Source organism: Acinonyx jubatus, chromosome B2, assembly GCF_027475565.1.
Source record: "Acinonyx jubatus isolate Ajub_Pintada_27869175 chromosome B2, VMU_Ajub_asm_v1.0, whole genome shotgun sequence".
Classification (NCBI taxonomy): Eukaryota; Metazoa; Chordata; class Mammalia; order Carnivora; family Felidae; genus Acinonyx; species Acinonyx jubatus.
The window spans coordinates 3,796,080-3,818,542 of NC_069385.1; the positions used below are offsets into that span (position 1 = coordinate 3,796,080).

Sequence of the window (22,463 nt, forward strand, 5' to 3'; positions counted from 1 at the left end):
GGGATTCAGACGCTGTCCTCATGACTTAATCTGTGTCTCTTAGCCTCGCTCTCCTTTGGGTTAGCCTCAGTCTCCGATAAGCTCTTTCCCAGGACTTTGGGGGGAAAAAATGTACAACAAATGTTTCTAATTACTGGTGAGGAAGAGAGAGAGAGTATGCTAGGACGGAATCTTTTCTCTGGAGTTCCTCAAAACTGGCAGCAGTCGAGTTAGGATGCTGTTTACAGATGGTGAGGGAACAGCATAGGCTTTTGCGACCCCATACGGCCCTGCCACGCTTTGGGGGCATCGGGCTTTGAGAGCGCTCTTGATTTTTTCTGCCGGCCTTGCCCTGACACAGGGGTGTCTACCTGAGCAGAGGACCTGGGCAGTATCTGCAGCCGGACCGCAACTGGGCAGTTACGACTGATACGGCGTGCGCAGTACGGAGCCACAGCACCTGGTCGGGAGGCCTGTGGTCTGCGTGCGGCCGGGTGCAGCCAAGCCAACAGGGTGCCCGGGTTAAAGGGGGGGAGGCGGACCCCAGGTAGGAGGCCCAGCAGAGGCCGGAGCAGAGAACGCACCTCCCGGAGAGCCCGATCCGGGGGCAGACACGGGAGCGGCAGCACCAGGTGAGGGTCTCGGAGGAGCGGCCGGCAGTCTTGCGGCTGGTGTTCAAGCGCAAGAAGGAAGGCAAGGCGTGCCGGTGGGCTTCCGTTCTGATGCCTTGGGGTCCCGCGTGCTAGTTCCTTTCTGTCGTTCTCGCTCCTGGGGAAGCTGTCGCTCCAGACTAATGCGGGTCTTGCGTCTTCACCCCTTTTCAGTGACGATCGTCAGGGTGGGATTCTGTCAGCCTCTGGGGACGCCTGGGGCACACGTGTGTTCCGGACTGCAGTCACCACAGGGGTTTGCACGCCAGCTGGGCTCGCGTTTGAGACGCACCTGAACTACGGCCCCCTGGCTGCCCTGACGTCCCCTGCCCCTCCTTCACTCAGAGGATCCTGGGCCTGTGAATTGGCTCCAGCCTGGAATTCGTCCAGGCACCGTGACTTGCCGCGGAGAATCAAGTCAAACTTGTGTCCGCTGAAACCTGGAACTTTTCCCGTGGACACGGATGAGAAGATAGCAGGCCACCCTGTCTCTCCCAGCTCCGGGGACACTGGGATCAGGCAGCCGCCTGGCTGGGTCATTCCGACGGCGGCTTCAGGTCCGTCCAGGATGCGAGCCACCCCGGCTTCGTCTCTGAGTGTTGTCGTAGCCACATGGCCCTGCCGTGCCAGGCCCCACCCCCACCCCCCGCCGTGCATTGAGGAAACCCCCTTGGATGGGCCTTCCTGGCCCACACCACACACTTGTGCACACATGCCAGCACACCCTCCGGGACGTGTTTCGCACAGCCTTGGTGCAGGGATCGTCTGTGATAATGCAGCTCGGGGATTCTTCTAGAAGAAATCCACTCTAGCAGTCCAGTCTTGCTCAGACTGGAAGAGATACCAGGAAGGTCTGGAGTCTCAGTTGTATTTGAAAAAGCGTTGGCCACTTTTGGAACGTACTCCCAAGCCAGCACAAGCCCGTGGAACCCAGCATCTCCGTTGAGTGCACATTGTTGTGTGAATGCCCTGGGATCTCTTCTGTGCAGGGCAGGGTGTGTGATAGATTGCCAGGATCACCGGTACCTGTGGGCAGAATGACTGAGGGACTGATTCATCCATTCTTTGGTCTGTTCATTCACATCCCTTCATTCCCCAGCCATTCGTTGAGAACAGGGCTTTGCAAGGACGTGGATGGAGCTAGAGGACGTCATGCTGAGCTCAGTCAGTCAGCAAAAGACAAGAAGCATATGATTTCACTCATACGTGGAATTTAAGAAACGAAACAAATGGAAAACAAAGAGGGGGGGTTAAAAAAGAGGAAGAAGGACAAACCAAGAAACAGACTCTTCGCTATAGAGAACACACTGATGGCTGCCAGAGCGGAGGGGGGTGGACGATGGGGGAGATAGGTGATGGGGATTAAAGGGTGCACTTGTGATGAGCCCTGGGCGATGCATGGAGTTGCCAAATCATGATATCGGACACCTGACACTGATATAACACTTACACTGGAATTTACGGAAGAAGAAGCATGGCGAGTAATCGGCCTTTAGAAGCAAAAGATATCTGCGTGGTTAAGAAAGAGAAAGGGGGCTTGAGACGGTGTCATAGGCAGACAGTGACCGCATTTTGTAGAATGTGAGAGGCCATCCCGTGGGGAGTCTGCTATTCTAAGTGCAGGGGGAAGGACTTTAAGCCAGGAAGTGACAGAATTTTACTTTGTTTATAGAACTTACCATGGTTGTTGTTTGGAGAACAGGCTTAGGGCGGCAAGCTTAGTGGTGAGGAAGCTTGTTAGAAGACAGCCTTTGGGTCCTTGGAGAGAAGTCACAGCGGTAGCTTGTGCTGGAGTAGCTAAGCTCTAGCGTCCGCCTTTTCCCAAACGCCTCTACTGCTGGTGTCCCTGCCAGAGCCCAGAGCTTTGGGCTTCCGGGGGCAGCTGGCTGGTCCTGCCCCAGGGTGGCCATGAGAGCTGCTCCCTCCTGAGCCGGGGGTAGAGTTTGGATCGGACCAGGGTAGTGGCCCCGTCGTGGCAGGTGGCTGGAGAATAATGACCTTCATTTTACCGAGTGCGGCACACTTTTGGCAAACTTTTATGCTACTTTTACCGAATAGCTATATACAACTCCAGAAATAAAGTTGTAATTTGTAACACTTGATATTTTAATAGAAATATACATGGCGCCTATAAATGATTCTTTTTTTTAATTTTTTTTTTTTACCTTCACTTATTTTTGAGAGACAGAGAGAGAGAGACAGAGCACAGGTGGGGGAGGGGCAGAGAGAGAAGGAGACACAGAATCCAACGCAGGCTCCGGGCTCTGGACTGTCAGCACAGAGCCTGACGCGGGGCTCGAACTCAACAAACGGTGAGATCGTGACCTGAACTGAAGTCGGACACTCAACCGACTGAACCACCCAGGCGCTCCAATAATTTTTTAAGTTTTTATTTATTATTTATTTTTGAGAGACAGAGAGAGACAGAGCGTGAGCAGGGGAGGGGCAGAGAGAGAGGGAGACAGAATCTGAAACAGGCTCCAGGCTCTGAGCTGTCAGCACAGAGACAGATGCAAGGCCTGAACTCACACGCTGTGAGATCATGACCTGAGCCGAAGTCGGAGGCTTAACTGACTGAGCCACCCAGGCACCCCTGTAAATAATTCTATGTCACAGCAATTTAATTTGCAATCAATTTTTTAGTAGATTATAATAGTTAAATAAATGTTCTTTAAAAGCATAATGTGTAAAAGCATAAAATTATACACACACACACATAAAGTTATGTAATTAATAAAATGTTTTATAAATTGAGGAATTTTTATCTTATTATATTTAATTATGCCCTTTCTTTTTCTTTCTTTCTTTCTTCTTTTTTTTTTTTTATTAAAAGTACCAAGATACGAATATGCAGGGAGTTGTGTACGAATTAAACAGCTACATCGAACAGCGATTGGATACAGGAGGAGACAATCAGTTACTCCTTTATGAATTGAGCAGCATCATTAAAATAGGTAAGAAATGTTTTATATTCCTTCTGGTAGAACTTTTGAACCAAAGTGTCTTTTATTCTGTTGCAGAAGATGGAAAGAGTAATATACTTACTACAAGGCAAATGCAAGTCATTTATTTGCTTCTATTCTCGGGCTAATTTTGAAGTGAAAATACTCTATTCTGAAACGACCAGAATGAGTCAAACCTAAAACTTCCTAACTTACCCAGTCTCAAAAAAGTATCTGCCAGATGTGCAAATGGAATATACTATGCTTTCTAAATAAAGCCTAGTTTCTTTGGAACGTGTAGTTTTGTTGAATTAAGTCACATCTTTACGAAGGAAATCCTTAATTTTTAAGCAACACAAAGCATTTTAAATTTATTGGGGCAGATGGCAGATCTTCGTACTTTGATCACCTCTTTTCTGATGGGGAAGCTGTGGCAAAGGCAGGCCAAATATTTGACCCAAGGCCGCACGAGTGAAAAGGAGTGAACCGTGAGTCCGTAGGCAAGCGATCCTCCGGGAGGAATATCGGTTACCTGCCGTGGGAACTGCCTTCACATGGCCCTGACGCAGGGTTAGGAGAGTTCAGCCGTGTTCTCTTCGTGAGGCTGCGTGGATACGTGCATCATCCTCTTTGGGTGATGCTTGCCTTGATTACTCGTTATTATGAATATTGTGTCTGGTATTTTTTAGTACTTTAACAATTAAATCCCGTTCCTAAACGAAACATATTTTCCAATAGTTGTAACGTTTAAAGTTTCACAAACATACTATCGCGTAGTGCATTGGCTGCTGTGTGCATGTGAGGATGTCACGTCTTAAAGTTTGCAATAGCTGATAAATAATGAGTGAAAATGTTCTATGTCAATTGAATAAAGCCATAAATTGGTTGGCTCGATTCGCTGCATGACCGTTAATTATGTTAACAAGCCCTTTCACACGATTCCTCTCTGAGGTCTCACCTTAAAGAATTCATACGTGGTCTGTTCTTCCATTGAGATTAGTTTCTTCCTTTTTTATTACTTTGGCAGCCACCAAAGCTGATGGATTTGCACTGTATTTCCTTGGAGAGTGCAATAACGTAAGTATCTGAATTTAGATTCTGGTGCTCTAGATAAGAACATGTCGTAAGCTCTTTGAAAAAGGTCAGCTGGGCTACAAACCACAGACACATGGCAACTAAGTACTTCAAACTCATTTTGTATTTCGTTTCTGTCTATGGTTGTTGCCAGGTGAAAAATCTCACCAGTGTGGCAACGTTTGGGCATGAAATGTCACAGTTGACTTACTGTTTTGGTTTTGGCCTGTGGTGTCCTGTCTTATGAATGGCACCTCTGGACCGTTTTGTGCAGAAGATGCTTCGCACTGTGGGCTGGGGTGTCAGGGACGGCGTATGCCCTTTTCAGCACGCTGCCTGCAGTAGAATAAAGCAAGGACGAAAGTGGAGCATTTTTTAGGTGAGTTCTTTGGACTTCCTGAAGGCCACTGAAACAGTGTGGGGACGGCGTTACTCCGTGGAGACCCCTGAGCCGCGGTGGCCGTAGCTCATGCTGTTCCGTGGTGTGCCTGTCTTAGTGTTGCGTGCCACAGGCTGGAGCCTCTGTTTCTATTGCAGCTTACTCAGAGCACAGCCCATGGTCAAATGCAGCGTGCATAAGCAGTTCAAGATGTTCGGCTTACTGGCATTTGATTTTTGTTGTGACGTTAAAACCACACACGTAACATCTTAAAAGAATATTCTGAGCCAATAAGAATTACGTTCATAGGTTAACTGTATAGAAAGCGTTTATAAATACATTTGGAAAAATTTCACTGTGTATTTCTTATGTGTTAGGCATTGTTCTTGGAGATTTGGGGTTTCTTTTTGCACTGTGATGCTTGTATTCATGCGTAATCAGAATGTGTGCTATTTATGGTTTATAAAATGGTAATAGGAATAGAGACACAAGTATTCTGAGACGTTTAATGGTGCTCGTGACTAATACAGTAATGCAAAGGATGAAAAGTCGTTGCACAAAAATGTTTCCCGGCCGATTCACTGAACCCATCGTTGATCCTTTTTGTTCCCTCCCCTTGTATCGTAAAAATTTACGTTACAGGATTAAAAGCTCTTTGGGGCAAGGACCTTTTCTTACTAATCTTTGCATTCACCCAGCACCTCTCCTAGTGCCTTCCATGTACAGAGACAAGAGTTCCATTAAGTTGAATTATTCAGATACCACTCCTGCTTCCAAAAACTTTATTTTGTTTTTTTAATTTTTTTTAACGTTTCTTTATTTTTGAGACAGAGAGAGACAGAGCATGAACAGGGGAGGGGCAGAGAGAGAGGGAGACACAGAACCGGAAGCAGGCTCCAGGCTCTGAGCCATCAGCCCAGAGCCCGACATGGGGCTTGAACTCACGGACGGTGAGATCGTGACCTGAGCTGAAGTCGGACGCTTAACCGACTGAGCCACCCAGGCGCCCCGCTTCCGAAAACTTTAAATGATACTTCAGACGCTGGTAGTTTTAAATGGCTAAGCTACTAAAATAACAAAGAGATCTCATTCTTCCCTGTTCATTCTAAAAATTTATTTCTAAAATTTTGGGACTTTTATTTAAAAATTAAGAATTCCTTTAAAAAAAAAACTAGTATATTCCTTTTAAAAAAAAATTAGTATATTCCTTTAAAGAAAAAAAGTGCCGGTGTGTATGTGAGCTCGGTGCGATCAGGAGAGTGCAAGTCTCATTATGACGCCCCTGGGATCTGCAGACAGCTCACAGGGCTTGGCCTTGGCAGCTGAGTACCTGCCGTGTGACCCTTTTCCTTCAGTCACAGCTGTTTATGACCCAAACTTGGACCAATCCAGTTCTCTGATGAAACCTGGATGCTGGACTCTGCATTTCTAACTGTTGACACGAAAAGAAGTGAGTGAACCCGGGCACTCAGGGCCCCATGGGATGACCCTCTTCTGCTGTGTGTGAAAGAGAATTGGAGGGGGTAGTGGGGGAAGAGTGGTTTCGGAGGTCAGAAAGGGCAGGCCACAAGAGGCCAGGGGTCTGCAGGCGGTGAGAGCCTCAAGAAGTGCTTGACTGGAGAGCCTGGGTTTAGATTCCCAGATCCCAGACTCTTAGTCACTTGGCTGCAGGTTTGGCTTTATTTTTGCAGGCTTGTTTGTACATTGACCTCCGTGAAATAGCTTCCTGGAATATGTGACTTAGAAAAACCTTCTGTGTCCACAACATCTACAGCGTATTCTATGTATATCGCTTCTAATTCTTTTACTTCTGTAACTTAATTGAGGGGATGATAGTCTGTCCATCCAGGCTCTAGTCGGCTCTTTATTCTACATTCCTGAATTCCCGAGGTCAGCTAATGGTACTCGGCATGGTTCTCTCTGGGGTCACTGCTTCCTTGGTCCACGTGTGGCCTGGGAACAGCAGAGAGCGTGGCCAAGATGTGGCTAATTCTGACCTTCCCGAGTCAGATCTCACTCTGTCGAGCCTTCTTAGTATCGCATGCTTCTCCTTCGTAGAACTTAGCTGTGAGTGTACATTTGTGCTTTGTGGGACGATTGGTTCATCTGGCTCTCTCTAGAATGTACGCTTCGTGAAGGCAGAGACCTAGGGGTACTACTGTGTTTGCTCGGCCACATTTTTCTTTCTGTGCGTTCAAGTCTTCCATTTGGAATCGGGTCTCTTCTATCCTGTAGAATTTCCCTTAGTGAGGGTACACTGGTGGGAGTCTCTCAGTTTTTGTTGGAGTAGGTCTTTATTTCAACACTTCCTTGAAATACATCTTTGCCGGATAGAGAATTCAGATTAATAAAAATTCTCTCTCTGTATATTGACTTTAACATAGTTGCTTTCGGGTTCCTTTTGATTTTCTCTCAGTTCTTCAATATAGTTTTTTATTCCCTGGATATTTTTTCAAGTTTATCTTTTATTTCTTGGGATATATTAACTAAACCTCTTTTATATTGTTTTTTATTCACCCAGAATTTACATTTCTTGGCTTTTGTTTCACCCACCTGCCAACAGCCGGTGGCTTATTTGCTTGTGTGTCTCATTTTATTTGATGTTTTGACCGTGAATCATACTCTTCCTCGGGCCTTTTAAAATGGGTGTTCTTGAGGGTTGTGTTGAAGTTCTTTTCCTGGAGACAGGATACGTATTCGTTTTGGCCGGTCACCTAAGGCAATACCAATCCAGCCCGACTTTAAGTTATCTCATGAGATTTTTTTTCAGACTACAGAGTAGTGTGGATTCCAGCCTCACAGCCACGCGATGCACAGTTATGATTTCTCAGAAGAGATTTGCATTTTCCCTCCAGCAGTAAATTCAAGACAATCTGGTGTCCTAGTAATCTCCTTGCGCCTGTAGCTACATTGACCGGAACCACCAGCGTCGATGAGCCGCCAGCCCGTTCTGGTCCTGGCCTCCAGCAGGTCTTGTCTCCCGCGGTGCTTTCCTGAGGGAGGGTCAGTACATCCAGGCTTTGCTCCCTCTCTAGAAAAATCCAACTTGGGATTTGCTTGCCTCGCAAGTTCCGTTACTGACTTCTTTTTAGATTCCTGTGCATTCTGTCCATTCTTCTCAGCCCAGCAATGCATTAGAAAGGATTGAAAATGTACTTTATCCAGCCTTTAAAATTTTTTTAAATTGATTTTTTCAGGAGTATCAAATTATCTAATCTGCCCTATTGCTTGAACAGATGTTGACATACTTCTAAAATGTAAGCCAACCATATTAATAAAATAAAGCTTTTTTTTTTTTTTTTTTTTTTTTGGCCGGGATGAGCAGATACACATGTATTTTCTTCTATTCCTTCCTTTGTAAAAAGGGGCATGTTATAGATATTTGTAACTCTTTTTTATTTTATTTTACATATATTTTTTAATGTTTTATTTATTTTTAAGACAGAGCGTGAGCAGGGGAGGGGCAGAGAGAGAGGGAGACATAGAATCTGAAGCAGGCTCTAGGCTCCGAGCTGTCAGCACAGAGCCCCACGCGGGGCTCGAACTCACAAACTGCGAGATCATGACCTGAGCTGAAGTTGAACGCTTAACCGACTGAGCCACCCAGGCTCCCCTTGTAAATCTTTTTTAAATTGCCTCAGGATTTTGAATCATAGTTATAAAGCCTTACTTAAATAACTCACATATATAACAAAATGTATATGCTTTAGTGAAAAAATTATAATAAGGTAGCCCAAACAGACTGAGATAAAATTTTTAGTCTGTATCAAAAATTCCAAGGATTAAGATGGACACAGGGAGAATTATAAAACGCTTATACTTATAAAAGTATTGTTTTCTTTTTTTATAAATAACCAGCAGAAATTAAGTAATTAATTTCTGAAATTGATGCGTTGATAAATATAACTTAAATAAAATTTATGTATGTCAGAAGTTCCCCTAGTAGAATTAAAAACCCACATTAATATTGTTGGAGAGAAAAAATTGAAAGAAAACATGGAAAGTTCAGGAAAAGATAGAAAACAAACGAAATAGTGTTAAAACACTAAAAGTAAAACATAAAATAGATTGTGGAACTCTCTACCAAAATATGTCACAACAAAATTACAAGTAGGATAGACCCAGTTACTGAAAGAAAAAAATTGCAAGTTAGGTTTAAAAAACTCACAACTGTCTTCTGTTTTATAGAGGCACATATAGAAAAGGACTTAACAATGATTGAAAATGAAAAGAGAATTTTAGGTGAAGCAGACCTCTTCCAGAAAAATGAAAACAAAAGGAGAGAAAGTACCACAGGATCAATGACGAAGATGAGTTTGGGGAATAAAGGCATTAAATTGGAACAGGAGATCACTTGGCATTTATGAAGGGTTTAGTCTGCAGCGAGGGGAGACCTGTTACTTAGTTTACCCAATAAGTGTTGATGCGTTAAAATTTGTAAAGCAAAACAGTCACACCAAAAAAAAAAAACCCAAAAGGACAGAAATATACAATAGTGTTTTAGTGGTTGACAGACAAAAATACAATTTGGAGAATGTTAGTAGTATCTGCAAGTAGGTTTATCCAAAAAGTGTGTGTGTGTGTGTGTGTGTGTGTGTGTGTGTATAATTTTAGGATTTACCAACATGGGTTTCCCTTTCCTCTTTGGGTTAGATCCTACTTTGATGTGTTTAGCCCCCATTGAAGAGTTCAGATCCCCATAATGGCTAAAAACAAGGAAATTAAACAAAATTAATGTGCAATGTCACTTCTTGGGAAAAAACCAAGTATAGTTACTGGGATATTTAGACAATAAAGTTTACAAAAGTGAATTCTCATATTGCTACAACCCTGGGCAAGGCTGTCCACAGTGGATACTGCAGATCCTTGAAGCATCTTGTATGCATTTTTGAGCATTAATAAATAAGGGACAAAATAAGTTAATTCATGAATTCAACACATTTTTATTGGGTACGATTACATGGTAGTAACCTCAGGTACTAGAGACACAGTCATAAATTAAAGTATCTGTCCCCTTGGGATGTGCCATTTTAACCTATGGATTTAGAAAGAGAAAATCCATATAAACAAGGGAATCTAAAGACTTTATATACAGATATCCTAATTAACAAAAAGAGAAGACACAGTTATTTATGTTTAATAATTTAGAAAATAAAACAGGATGAAAATGATAAATTATGAGAGGATACTTGTACTAATAAATGTGAAAATGTAGGGGAAAAAATGGTCAGTTTTTGAGGAAAATATAAATTGTCCTGTTTAATGCAAATAGAAAACCTAATAGACCAGTGAATGGAAGAAACTGAAAACGGTATTAAAATAAAGCTCTTCTAAAATAAAATAAAATAAATAAAATAAAATAAAATAAAATAACTCTTCTAAAAGCCAGTAAGACATGTATTCAGCAGGCTATTGTTTGAGTAGGACATGTATTCAGCAGGCTGTTGAGTACCAACCTTGTTTGGGCAGTTTGCTGTCCCCGAGAGCAGTGGTGAGGCGGAAGGGGCTCCCTCGTTCAACACCCCACCCCCGGTGCTCTTCTCGTTCAGTTCCCTCCGCACCCCCGCCAGCCCTTCGGGAAGGACGGGTCCCGTGCTGTGCACGCTGTTTCAGAGCTGGCAAGCAGGACGGCTTCCCAAAGAATCATGATTCTGGAGTTGGCCCCTGTGAGTTCCAGTTCACCACTTTGTGACTTTGACAAGAGTCTTAAACTTCCTGAAGCTTAATCTAACTTCCGTTGGTTAAATGGTATGTCATGGGTGCGATTCATTCAACAAACCACTTAAAATACTTTTCATGTGCCAAAAATCTATGCTAAATCGATGAGCATATGAAGATTATAAAAAACAAAACAAAGCCAAACACAACATTGTCATCAAAGAATGTAGGGGAAATCGAGAAATCCACAGTTGATTATAACATCTGGTCTTGAGTGCAAACGGAGAGAAACCCCAGGTGTTCTGGGATGCCGAATTTGAGGGGGTCTTGGAGGGGGATCACTTTAAAAACAACTTGATGATTAGCTCTGTGTCAGCAGGGCCTGGAAGACCTCTCACTTAGTAGATAAGACGGGAAATAAAGGACTTTCTTAGGTAGAAGGAGCAGTTTGCGACAGGTCCAGAGTTAGGGCACGAAGGAGTGTATTTATATGTCCTGAGCCTTACCAGGGGCTGACATCAATGTGTACAAGGTGCTGTTGAAATACTTGTTGGAAACCTAGTTTTCCTGTGATAGGATTTTGCTTAATTAAACTTTTACTGTTTTTACCATTTTTCTCTTCCATGCCTGGTCTTTTACTCTGATACATAACATCCTTTATAATATTATCATTACAGTTTTTTCTTGTGTTCTCAATAAGAGTTGTTTGGAAAAGCGTAAAACCTTTCAAACTCCTAAATTTTTAATTCATATAGTACATTCGTACCTGGCTTTTCATATATTGGTGTTAGAATCAGTTTATAGCAAGTAGTTTAAAGGAATCGTGTGACTTTCTTCAACTGCACAGTGAACTTCAGTAGGTTAATTTTAAGACTCCTGCAGGGTGGGGGGTGCCGGGTGGCTCAGTTGGTTACGTGTCTGACTCTTGGTTTGGGGTGAGTTTAAGCTCTGCGTCAGGCTTTGGGATTCTCTCTCTCTGCCCTTCCCATTTTCTCTCTCTCTCTCTCTCTCTCTCTCTCTCTCTCTCTCTCTCTCTCAGAAGAAGAAACAAACAAACTTTAAAAAAAAAAAAAAGTCTAAAAAGAATACTGCAGAGTTAGTTCTGTCTTTAAAATTCCAGGTGGATTTGGGGCCAGGTGGTCACGCCCATGTGCATAGATCTAAATTCGTTTACTAACCACTGCCATCTAGTGTCTTGGGAGAAAAACAACTTAAGGGTAAGCTTAAGTGATATATTTTTAAAAGTATTTCTAAAATTTAACTGATTGTGAGTTGAACCCTTAACATAAGAAATGAAGTTTCATGAATAAAGTGATCTTTGAATTGCGTATAGGAAGGAAGATGAGAACAGTGTCTATCACCGGAAGTATCTAATTGACATCAGTGATTTTCCCGTTTCACCAAAAAATCAGTTTTTTTTAATTAAATCGTGATAGTCTTTTCTAGTGTTCGTTTTCCATCAAATTGATTTCTCCAAATTTGCTTTTTTTTTTTTTAATAATTTGAGTGCTTCCTTATTGCTTCACTGAGCCAATCTACTGCTCATGACAACTGTTACCAATCTTAGCGGCTTTAAATTACCTCATCTTAGAAATAAGCAGTATTTGTCAAGTTGCATGCTCTGAGTGCAGTTGATTTCTTCTCTGGAACGAGTAGGGGTGGTTCTGGTTTGAAACTTTGGAATTTTTCCTTGTTTTTAGTTGTTTTTATCTCTAGCCTCTAAAATATGTTTGTGGTGATCAAAGCTTTCATAGATTTATACAGTGTTAGAGAAAGAATTAATTTTAGAGACTCAGTTCAACATTGGATTTTATAGATAATTGATGTATTTTAAGTACATGCGTAAGTAGTCTTAATACAGTCTAAAATATTGCATAGCGACGTTTGATAGAAGTTTCCTTTCGCCCTCCTATAAAAATAATATTTTTTAATCTTAATCATATGAACATCCCAGTCAAACCCATATGCCAAAGATCATAATGATTTTTTTAAATGAAGTTACTGTTTCCTTTGTAAGTGTCCCTAGAACTTACACTCATTATTGGTTAATGCATTAATGCAGCCCCCGTTACCAATGAAAAATGCAAAGTCTATCTTATAAAATAAACTGTGAATGCTTTGAAACATTCAGAACCTAAGCAAGACTTGCCTTGTCAGATCACAAAATGTACTACAAACTTGTCGTAATTAAAACGGTATGGTAGACCAATCAGTCTACTGGCACAGAGTTGAGAATTCAGAAAGAGACCCAAGTATTTGGTGGAGGTGTTAGTTTAACCACTGGGGAGTAACTATTCAGTACACAGCTGTCCATTTGCTTATTTCTGTAGGGTAAATAAAGGTAGGTTTCACAGATCTTCCCCATCCCTTGAATACCTGTAAAATTCAGCCTCTAATTCAGAGGTTTGTTACTGACTTTTTCCGTTTGTGATAATAGCTGCCAGTCAGTCCGTACAAGTGGGAAGGTCATAAAGAACCCATTACTGAACACATAATTCAAGCCAAGTTTGTTACTGACTTTTTCTGTTTGTGATAATAGCTGCCAATCAGTCCGTACAACTGGGAAGGTCATAAAGAACCCATTACTGAACACATAATTCAAGCCAGTGACTGCTCTTCAATCAGAAATGGATGTTATGAAGGGAACTTTTGCACAGGAAATTGTATGGAGTAAAACATAGAAACAAAAAAGAACAGGAAAGCCCCTAATGCAGAGGGGAGAAAGTGAAACCACGTCAGAAACTGGTGTCAGTCCCAGGCTGGTCCTCATTCTCCCTTCCTGCCGGAGCCCTTGGCCTTCATCTGACAACTTATTCAATACTTGTTAGCACTTGTCCTCGGCTCCCATTTGGAAACATTTCTATCCCGTAAATATGAACAAAAATCAGAAGGTAATTGGTAAAACAAGGATTAAGTTTCCAAAGTAAAGAGCTACTTAATTTTTTGGTAATTATTTATTGTTTACAGGTTTTTCAGATTCAATCATGTAATTGAAAGATTTCCAAACCTTTTATTGTCAGGAAGCCCAATACATAGACTAGCTTTCCAGACAACCTTGGTACAGTGTTTGCTTATCTGTTGCTTGTGCCCCATATATGAACTCTATAGAGGCAGTAAACATTTTATGATATTAAATACATGATCTCCTAGTAATATAGGGACGTATAAGCTATTCTTTCATGATTGACTTTTGAAGGTTAATTGTAACTTAAGATATTATTAAATCTAGCCGTGAAGGGCATATATCACAAAGCCATCCAAAAACCATGTCTGTTGTAGATCTTCAAACACAAACAAAGCCAAAGACTATTTTAAAAAAAAGCCCAAGCCACTGCTGTGAGCCTGCCCCAGAGTTTACCTTCTATCACGGTCATGGCCATGGGAAGTCCTGTAGGAGCTCTGCAAGCCCTCAGTTCAATTCAAGTTCATTTCCTGCCTTCTGTCTTTGGTAAAGAAAGAGAACGTTTCTCAGCAGCTTTCTTAGGATTAACTTTCTCATAGTTTGAGAAAATCGTCATTAACTCTGATTTTTCTTCCGGCTAGATATACCGTATCCTTTACACCTTTTTCTTGCAATGATCCCGTCTTGCCATTCTTGAATAATTTTTCTACTCTTCTTTCAATCTTAAGAGAGGGTAGCACACTGGCTTGTCATGTGGTGATGGTAAGAGATCTGATTACATCATCTATGCCATGTACATATTGGTGGGTAATAGAATTATAGTAACTTTAAAAATAGTGACACTGAAGTCTAACCTCTAAAAATAAGGTGAAGTTGTCATTTACCATCTTATATGTAGTTAAATCTTAAAAATCTTTTAAAAGTGCATAACTCGTAATAAGCGTTTTAAACTTAATCCCTTAATAAGAATCATTTTAAAAATATTTTTCACAGGCATTGTACTTAATAGCAAATACTACTTAGGCGCACAGTCCAAACTGATAGAGCTATAGGCGTGAATAAAAATATTTTGAACTTCGCCTCTAATCTGTAGGTAATGACTTATTTCAAGCAGCTGGGGTGCGCCTATGCTTTGCTTTCCTTTCCTTCTCCCTACTCCTGGCTGATTGAAGTAGCTCGAGTTTATAGGGTTTACTCTCCTGTGATTATAAGTTAAGATTTTGTAGGAAGAAAGTATTCTCTGACATTACAAAGCCTTGAAGACCACTGATCTAATACGTGTATAATTAGATCCAATTCGATGTCTTTACCGAGAATTTGCTTAGTAAGTATTAATAGGAACATGTATAGCTTAAGAGGATTGTCTAATCTTACTGCTTCACGGGTCTTCAGGCTTTAACTTACAGCAGTCCAGTCTAAGATAAAAGTAAAGTGCTGGGAGAATTTACTGAACCTTAATACTTTTCAAATTGAGTAGATAATCGTAATATAGTGTTGTCAAAATACTGCCCCCAATCTCTAGGGGATTTGTTTTGGTTAGCAATTCTTAGTAGAAATTTATTCAAAGTACTGGATTTAGTAAAAATCACTGATCATATTAAAAAAAAAAACACATTTATTTTAAGATACCTTCAGGGCTTTACCTTCCCACCTGGTCATTTGAAAGGGAAAGATGCACCCAGATTTGTCCGTAATTTTTTGCACAGAGAAGAGCAAAATGTTTATCGAGAGTATTTTGAAACTGTCATTTTATAGTCAGGCCAGTTTAAAGAATGGAGTGATTGAGTCATAAAAAAAAAAGGGGAAGAAACAATGTTCTGAACAACTTGACTTGTAGTCACTGATCCTGTCTCCAGATCTGTGTGCCAGCCTCTGGGGCAGGTTGGACCCGAGGTTCTCTGTTTCTCATTTGGCAGTATCTGGACCCCAAGGACCACTTACTTTGTATTTTATTATTTTCCATATATCGAGATAAGAGGCCATTTTGCGAGGTTTGCTGTGCCTGGACATTGATTTTAGTCCTACATCAAGCCTGTGTTTTGTGTCCCATTGGGAATACCGGAGAGAATTTCACCTCACACACCCCACTTTGATCATTGCAAAGCATCTTCCTCATTTTCGTTGGCTCAAAGATGCCTCGTGACTGATAAGTAATACCTAGGAGTCTGTCTGTTAGTGCGGAAGTACAGGGAGGTCTGTAAAATCCGTAAGACGTGTTCTTTCCTTCTTCTAGAGTCTGTGTGTGTTCACCCCCCCTGGAATCAAGGAAGGGAAACCCCGGCTCATCCCTGCCGGGCCCATCGCCCAGGGCACCACCATCTCTGCCTACGTGGCCAAATCCAGAAAAACGTTGCTCGTGGAAGACATCCTTGGGGTAAATGGCTTTTTGCTTTTTGTGACATTCGTAACCTAAAATATTTATTTCATGCAGGTGGCATATCATTTTTGCTGTTACAATTCAAGCCATTTTATAAAAGCATTAGAGCGAGATACAGATCAATAAATGAATTTGTTTGTAAATGAACTTTTGTCCTCAGAAAATCCTATCTTACGATACCCACCGAGGGCTACTTTTAGCTCTTATTTCAGTCCATACCAGTACATTTGAACATAAATTGTAGGTTTATATTCATGTAAACTAAATGGTTGCTATGGGTGTTTTGTTTTGTTTTGTTTTGTTTTTTGGTTATTTATTTATTTTGAGAGAGAGAGAGAGAGCACGAGCAAGGAAGGGTCAGAGAGAGGGAGGGAGAGAATCCCGAGGAGGCTCCCTGCTGTCAGTGCAGAGCATGACCCGGGGCTCCATCCTGTGCACCGTGGGATCGTGACCTGAGCCGTCGTCTCACTGACTGAGCCCCCCAGGCGCCCCTAGATGATTACTGTTTTGTGTTTCATGTCATAGCAAGATGCACACGAATGAGTCAGCTGGTGCTGAGGGCCGTGCTGCCCGAGTATCAATGCTGTCACCCAACAGCCACTTGTCCCTTCTCCTGAGCCCTGGATTGGGCCACCTTCAGCTAGGCTTGCTTGTGCATCTGACATCAACTGGCCGTCAACTGGCTGGCCTTAGATGGCCTCAGTTCTCTGTGTTTGTCACTCCCACACCTCCCCAGCTCCCCACCCCACCCCACCCCTAAGTAAGGCCAGCCTGGAATGTTCTCAGCGATGGTGGCAAGGCTTCCAGAGAAGACTTGGAACATGCAAGTGAGTTTTCAAGCCTCTGCTGGTATCGCATTTCCCACCCTCGTGTTGGTTCAAGTGAATCACGTAAGCAAACCCGGACTCGATACTGGAGGGTACTGACGAAGGACGCGGACGTAGGGAACGTGACAAAACGGAGCCCTTAGTGCAGTCTTCCACGCGATAGGTGAGCCTCGTGATGAAGAGTCACTCCCTGAGTTTAGGCTGAAATGGACAGGTAGGCAAACAGGTGTAAGGAAATTGCTCTGGAAAGTGCTAACTCGGAGTCGAGAGACCCGGGTTTTAATTGTGGTTTTGCCTCCAGTTATCTGTAGAGATGCAGATGTAGATGATGAAGGTCACTGAAAGACTAGATCTAGTTGTAGGCTAATCATGTGACGAGATAGAAATGCAAACTACTACAATGGCGGTCATATTACAACATATGAATATGCCAAATCAGCATGTTTGCACTGTAAACTCACACAATGTCCCATCTCAAATACACTGCAGTTTTGGAAAGTGTTAAGATACCACATAGGTTGTCCCTTGAACATGTCCTAGTGTATATTCAAGCTTTCAAAAGACCTATAAATCAGCAATACTGATTTGTGCTGTTGATTTATGAAAAGCTTCCTACAGAACAGCAGAAATTCAATAAGGAGAATTAGTGTTTTGGGATTAATTCATTTGATTTCCCTGTATTCCTTTGAGTGATTTGTTAAGCTAGAAAGTTATTGAAGTCAAAGGACCAATTTCATTCTTTATAAGTAATTGATAATTATTAGATGATTTGAATACTTAATATGGGCCTTTGAGATTCAATCAGAAAGATCATCGTTAACGTACACTTTGACATTATTTGCGGTGCCTGGGTGGTTCAGTTGGTTAAGCATCCGACTTCTGCTCGGGTCATAATCTCACAGCTCGTGAGTTTGAGCCCCGCATCAGGCTCTTGTGCCGACAGCTCAGAGTCTGGAGCCTGCTTCCAACTCTGTGTCTCCCTCTCTCTGCCCCTCTCCTGCTCTCTCTCTCTGTCTCTCTCAAAAATAAATGAAACATTAAACACTTTTTGAAAAACCCACACACTTTGACATTATTCTAACCTGAAAAAAAGAAAAGAACCAATAAACTTTCCTTCTTGTGGTATTTACATGTGGAGTCATTTTTACTCGTGACATTATACCGGTAAAGGCCGCGGAAAAGTTACGGCACATAGACGGTGACGGATAAATACGTGTTAGCCAGCATAATTCCCTTTATTATGGCATGAAATTAATATATATTCATTAATTAAATTCTACTCCACAGGGATAAAGAAACATTAAAGCAGTATCTGTGTATAGGTGCCAGGTTCCTAAAGATAAACTTTTTTTTCCCAAATTATTATTTAAATTCTAGTTAGCTAACATATAGTATAGTAATTGGTTTCAGAAGTAGACTTTAGTGATTTCATCACTCACATATGACACCCCGTGCTCATCTCAACAAGTATCCTTAATGCCCCTCACCCTTCTAGCCCATCCCCCGCCCACCGCCCTCCAACAACCCTCAGTCTGTTCTCTGTATTTAAAAATGTCTTAAATCCAGTCCCTGTCTCTTTTTCCCCCATTCCCATGTATTCACCTGTTCTGTTTCTTAAATTCCACATGTGAGTGAAATCGTATGGTATTTGTCTCTGAGGCATTTCGCTTAGCATAATACACCCTGGTTCCATCCACGTCATTGCAAATGGCACGATTTCATTCTCTTTGGTGGTTGAATAGTATTCCCTTGTATCCATGCACCACGTCTTCTTGACCCGTTTGTTAGTCGATGAACATTTGGGCTCTTTCCGTAGTTTGGCTGCTGTCGATAGTGCTGCTGTAAACATCGGGCTGCGTGTGCCCCCTAAGATAAGCCCCCTAAGATAATACAGTTTATAGTGTCCATTGTCATTTGGTTTTCCTTTTAAAGAGACTAGCTGTGTTTTATTGCAAGTATTAGGCGATTTCTGACAAATAAGAATCATAACATAACCATTCCATCTCTTACTGAAACTGAATTTGTATCTTTTCTCCCTTTATTTTTCAGGACGAACGATTTCCAAGAGGTACTGGCCTGGAGTCTGGGACTCGTATACAGTCTGTTCTTTGTTTACCGATTGTCACTGCAATCGGTGATTTGATTGGCATCCTTGAGCTGTATCGGCACTGGGGCAAAGAAGCCTTCTGTATGAGTCATCAGGAGGTGAGGCTAGCCCGCTGAGGCTACTCATTAATATTGTTCAGTTAATGGATGAGTGAATAGCGCAAACCACACATTGCTTAACAACGTTTTGATGGTTTTTAAAAACTTTTTCTTCTGTACTTATTTAGAGGGAAAACTGATTCGATTAGACGTATAGTAATCTAGGGGCACCTGGGTGGCTCAGTGGGCTAAGTGTCCAGCTTCGGCCCAGGTCACGATCTCATCGTTCGTGAGCTCGAGCCCCGCCTTTGGGCTCTGTGCTGACAGCTCAGAGCCTGCTTGGGATCCTCTGTCCCCCTCGCTCTCTGCCCCTCCCCCAGTCAAGGTCGTACGCATGGGCAGTCTCTCTTTCTTTCTCAAAAATAATACCTACACGTTAATAAAAAAAGAAATCCAATAATTTATTTTAGTAGGAATCCACTCTAACAAGACAAATTGAAGTGTGCCGTATTATGAACTAAATAAAGTAGCAGGATGCCTTTGTAGAATTTTCACTTTCTGGTTGTCTTTATAAAGTTTTCTTAAAAACGACCTCTCCCTAGAGCGTATCCTGAGTAGAGGCTCCAGCACCAAATACGTTTGGAAACCAGTGGGCTCCGTGAAGTATTCCCTGGATCACAATTGGCTCATTAACCCTAAAACCAGTTACTGCCGGGATGTGTGTGTCACTCCCAGGGTGCATATGCGCCCGTCCCTCAGGGGCCTTGTCCACTTACCGGGATGACCCCCACCTCCGGCTCCCCCCTCCCCCAGCCACGCTGGACCCTCGAGCAAGGCTGACCCGCTCCGGCTCGGAGCCCGCGCACGTGCTGTCCCTCGGCCTGGGCTGTGCGTGTCCTCGTTGTCCCGACCCAGCCGCCCCCCTCAGGAGTTGTCCCCACGTGCTGCCCTCTCGCGGATGAGGCCTTCCCTGAGCACTGCATGTGGACTCGGGCGGCTCCCCCAGCATTTCCTCTCCCGCTGGGGCCTCCTTTTCTCTCTGGCCCCTTGTCAGCAGCTGGCGCGCCATGCACCTCACTGACTCTCCTCCTCGTCTTCCTCTCTCCCACGGTCCGCCGTGAGCTGTTGCGGTGTCGCTGCTGGAGGCCGGGTCCCCGGCATCTAGAGGCGTGCCCGGGACCTACTAAGCACCCAGCAAATGTTGGGGAAGCGAACAAACAGTAAAAGAAGCGGCAGGGCCAGGAATTTGAGAACTTGTCAGCAGGAGGTTGCAAATACTTCATCGTTTGATGCTAGTCACCGAGGCCATTTTAATAGTGTTTTTGTTCAACTGGAAAGTAATCGTTTTCTGCGAAAATCATCAGAGGCTAGCTCTCTCGGGCCTTTGTCTTGCTTTTTTTATCTCAAATTAAGAGGATCGAGAGAGCGTTAGGCTCCATTATAAAGGAGCAGGAAATACGAAAGAGAAACCTTCTACATAGTCAATACTCTGCGTTTGGCAAAATGTTCAGATACTCAGTGGGCTCGGGAAATTACTCATACGCGGTTATGCTGGAGGCGCTGTGTTGGGGTCTCTGCATGTGACTAATCAAAACGCGTGTCATCCCTTTTTTTGTAGGTCGCGACAGCAAATCTTGCCTGGGCTTCAGTAGCCATCCATCAGGTGCAGGTGTGTCCCGGGGGTGTTTTCCCGGGGGCTCCGGTGCCCCACCTGGTGGGGGGGGGGGGCTTACTAAGTGACCCTAGTGTGTCATTTTTGGATATTAGGTGTTTTGTTATTTCTCAACTCTTGTGTCTACTCACTTATATTTACTTACTCCCTGCCTTTAATATCTTGCAATTACTGCCGTGTATTTATGTATAACTATAAATCGTTTATACAGTAAATGGTGTGGGCTCTGTCACAGTATTTGCTTTCCACTGACGGCCTCCTGCTGGCAGTAGCATTGATATTATCATGAGTCCCATTTCCTAAATTAAGGCATCCTCTGAACTAAATGGTATATGGAAACTTTCGTGTCCAATTTCAGATACTGGCTTCTCTTGAAAATACGCTCTAATTGGAAAGACCACAGGCTTTGTTGAGTCTCCCAGTAACTCAACCTCAGAATTTGGGGACACAGCAGCAAAACAATTCTGCCCTCGTACCTTCCACCTCTCTTTGTTGCGGAAAAATCTGTTTCAGCAAACTCAGATTGTGGGATAGGAGGAGAAAAAGCACACAGTTACAGAGTGATAGCGTGGGGAGCAAGGACCTCTCGGACCTGACCGTCTCGCGTATAAGTGGGATGCGTGCCCACGTGTCAGTCGTGTAAAGTGGGAAGTAGTTTTAAAGAGCAACCGTGGAGGTTGATCGCCTGGGTCTGAATGCTGGCCCCGTCCCTCAGTGACTCTGGAGCGGGAGCGTGGTTCTGCACGATTTCTTGCTTCAATGAGGAAAGCAAATCCCTAGTCCGTGGTGTTCTGTGCTGATTAAGTGAGATAATAAAGTGCATAAAACAGAGCTTAGCACACGTAAGCCTTCCATAGATACTTGGGATTGAAGTATCTCAAGTCTCAACTTGCCATTGATAGTATTACTATGTTATAAAAAGTGATCGCGTCACGTCTTTCAAAATACAGTGAGGGAAAATAGTATTCTGGAATTGTTCCTTTTCGTAAGGGGAGCTCTCTTACAATTAATAGTCATCATTCTCTTTGGCAGGTGTGCAGAGGCCTTGCCAAGCAGACCGAATTGAATGACTTCCTACTTGACGTATCCAAGTAAGTGTTGGTTTCTAGGGGTGACGTAGTTCTTCCGGATCAGGGGTTTACCCTCAGTGCAGGCTCCGACGGCAATAGGTACTGTGTATTCTGCAGTCGGTAGTCTGGTAAGAAAGGTTCCCGTCCCGGACCGTGAAGTTACGTTCGCATCCGTGGTCACTTTACAAGGGAAGGATTGCAGACGTATATGCGATAATACTTATTTGCAATTTGGTGCATATCTTCTAATCAGACTCACTAGCGCATGTTAAAGGTACTAAGTATTTCTGTTTTTGCAGGAGAAAGCCGAGAGCAGTAGAAGAGGAAATGTTCTAGTTTATTATTTTCCAAAAACCCTCTCTGGCATTTTCTGAAAATGTCAGTAAATTAAACCAGATGAGCAATATCTTTTTTAAGTTTATTTATTTGTTTTGAGAGAGAAAGTGAGCAGGGAGGGGCAGAGAAAGAGAGAGAAGGAGAGACAGAGAATCCCAAGCAGGCTCCACGCTGTTAGCACAGAGCCAACGTGGGGCTGGAACTCACGAACCATGAGATCACGACCTGAGCCGAAACCGAGAGTCGGGCGCTTCGCCGACTGAGCCACCCAAGCGCCCCCGTATCGGCAATATTACTATCATTTTAATTTTCCCATGTATGGGAGCTCAAATACCACCTTAGAGAAAATGTTCCATTTCCCTGAAGTTTGCCCTGGAAAAGCTTCCTTGGGTGGGGGCGGAAGCAGGTAGAGACGTTCACCACAGTGTCGGTTCATATTGGTTCCCCTGCTC

At 43.0% G+C, this 22,463-nt stretch overlaps 1 protein-coding gene across 7 annotated transcripts in view; it reads left to right on the plus strand.

Annotated features, from left to right (window-relative positions):
• Positions 1-22,463, plus strand: part of PDE10A (phosphodiesterase 10A) — a 608,599-nt gene that overhangs the window by 503,237 nt on the left and 82,899 nt on the right. For all 7 annotated transcript variants that reach the window (XM_053222003.1, XM_053222001.1, XM_053222000.1 and 4 more), the window contains 6 exons: positions 3,463-3,583; positions 4,599-4,648; positions 15,818-15,958; positions 18,838-18,993; positions 20,552-20,602; positions 21,638-21,696. In XM_053222003.1, coding sequence (XP_053077978.1) covers positions 3,463-3,583; positions 4,599-4,648; positions 15,818-15,958; positions 18,838-18,993; positions 20,552-20,602; positions 21,638-21,696 — 578 coding nt within the window. The remainder of the gene's footprint in view (positions 1-3,462; positions 3,584-4,598; positions 4,649-15,817; positions 15,959-18,837; positions 18,994-20,551; positions 20,603-21,637; positions 21,697-22,463) is intronic.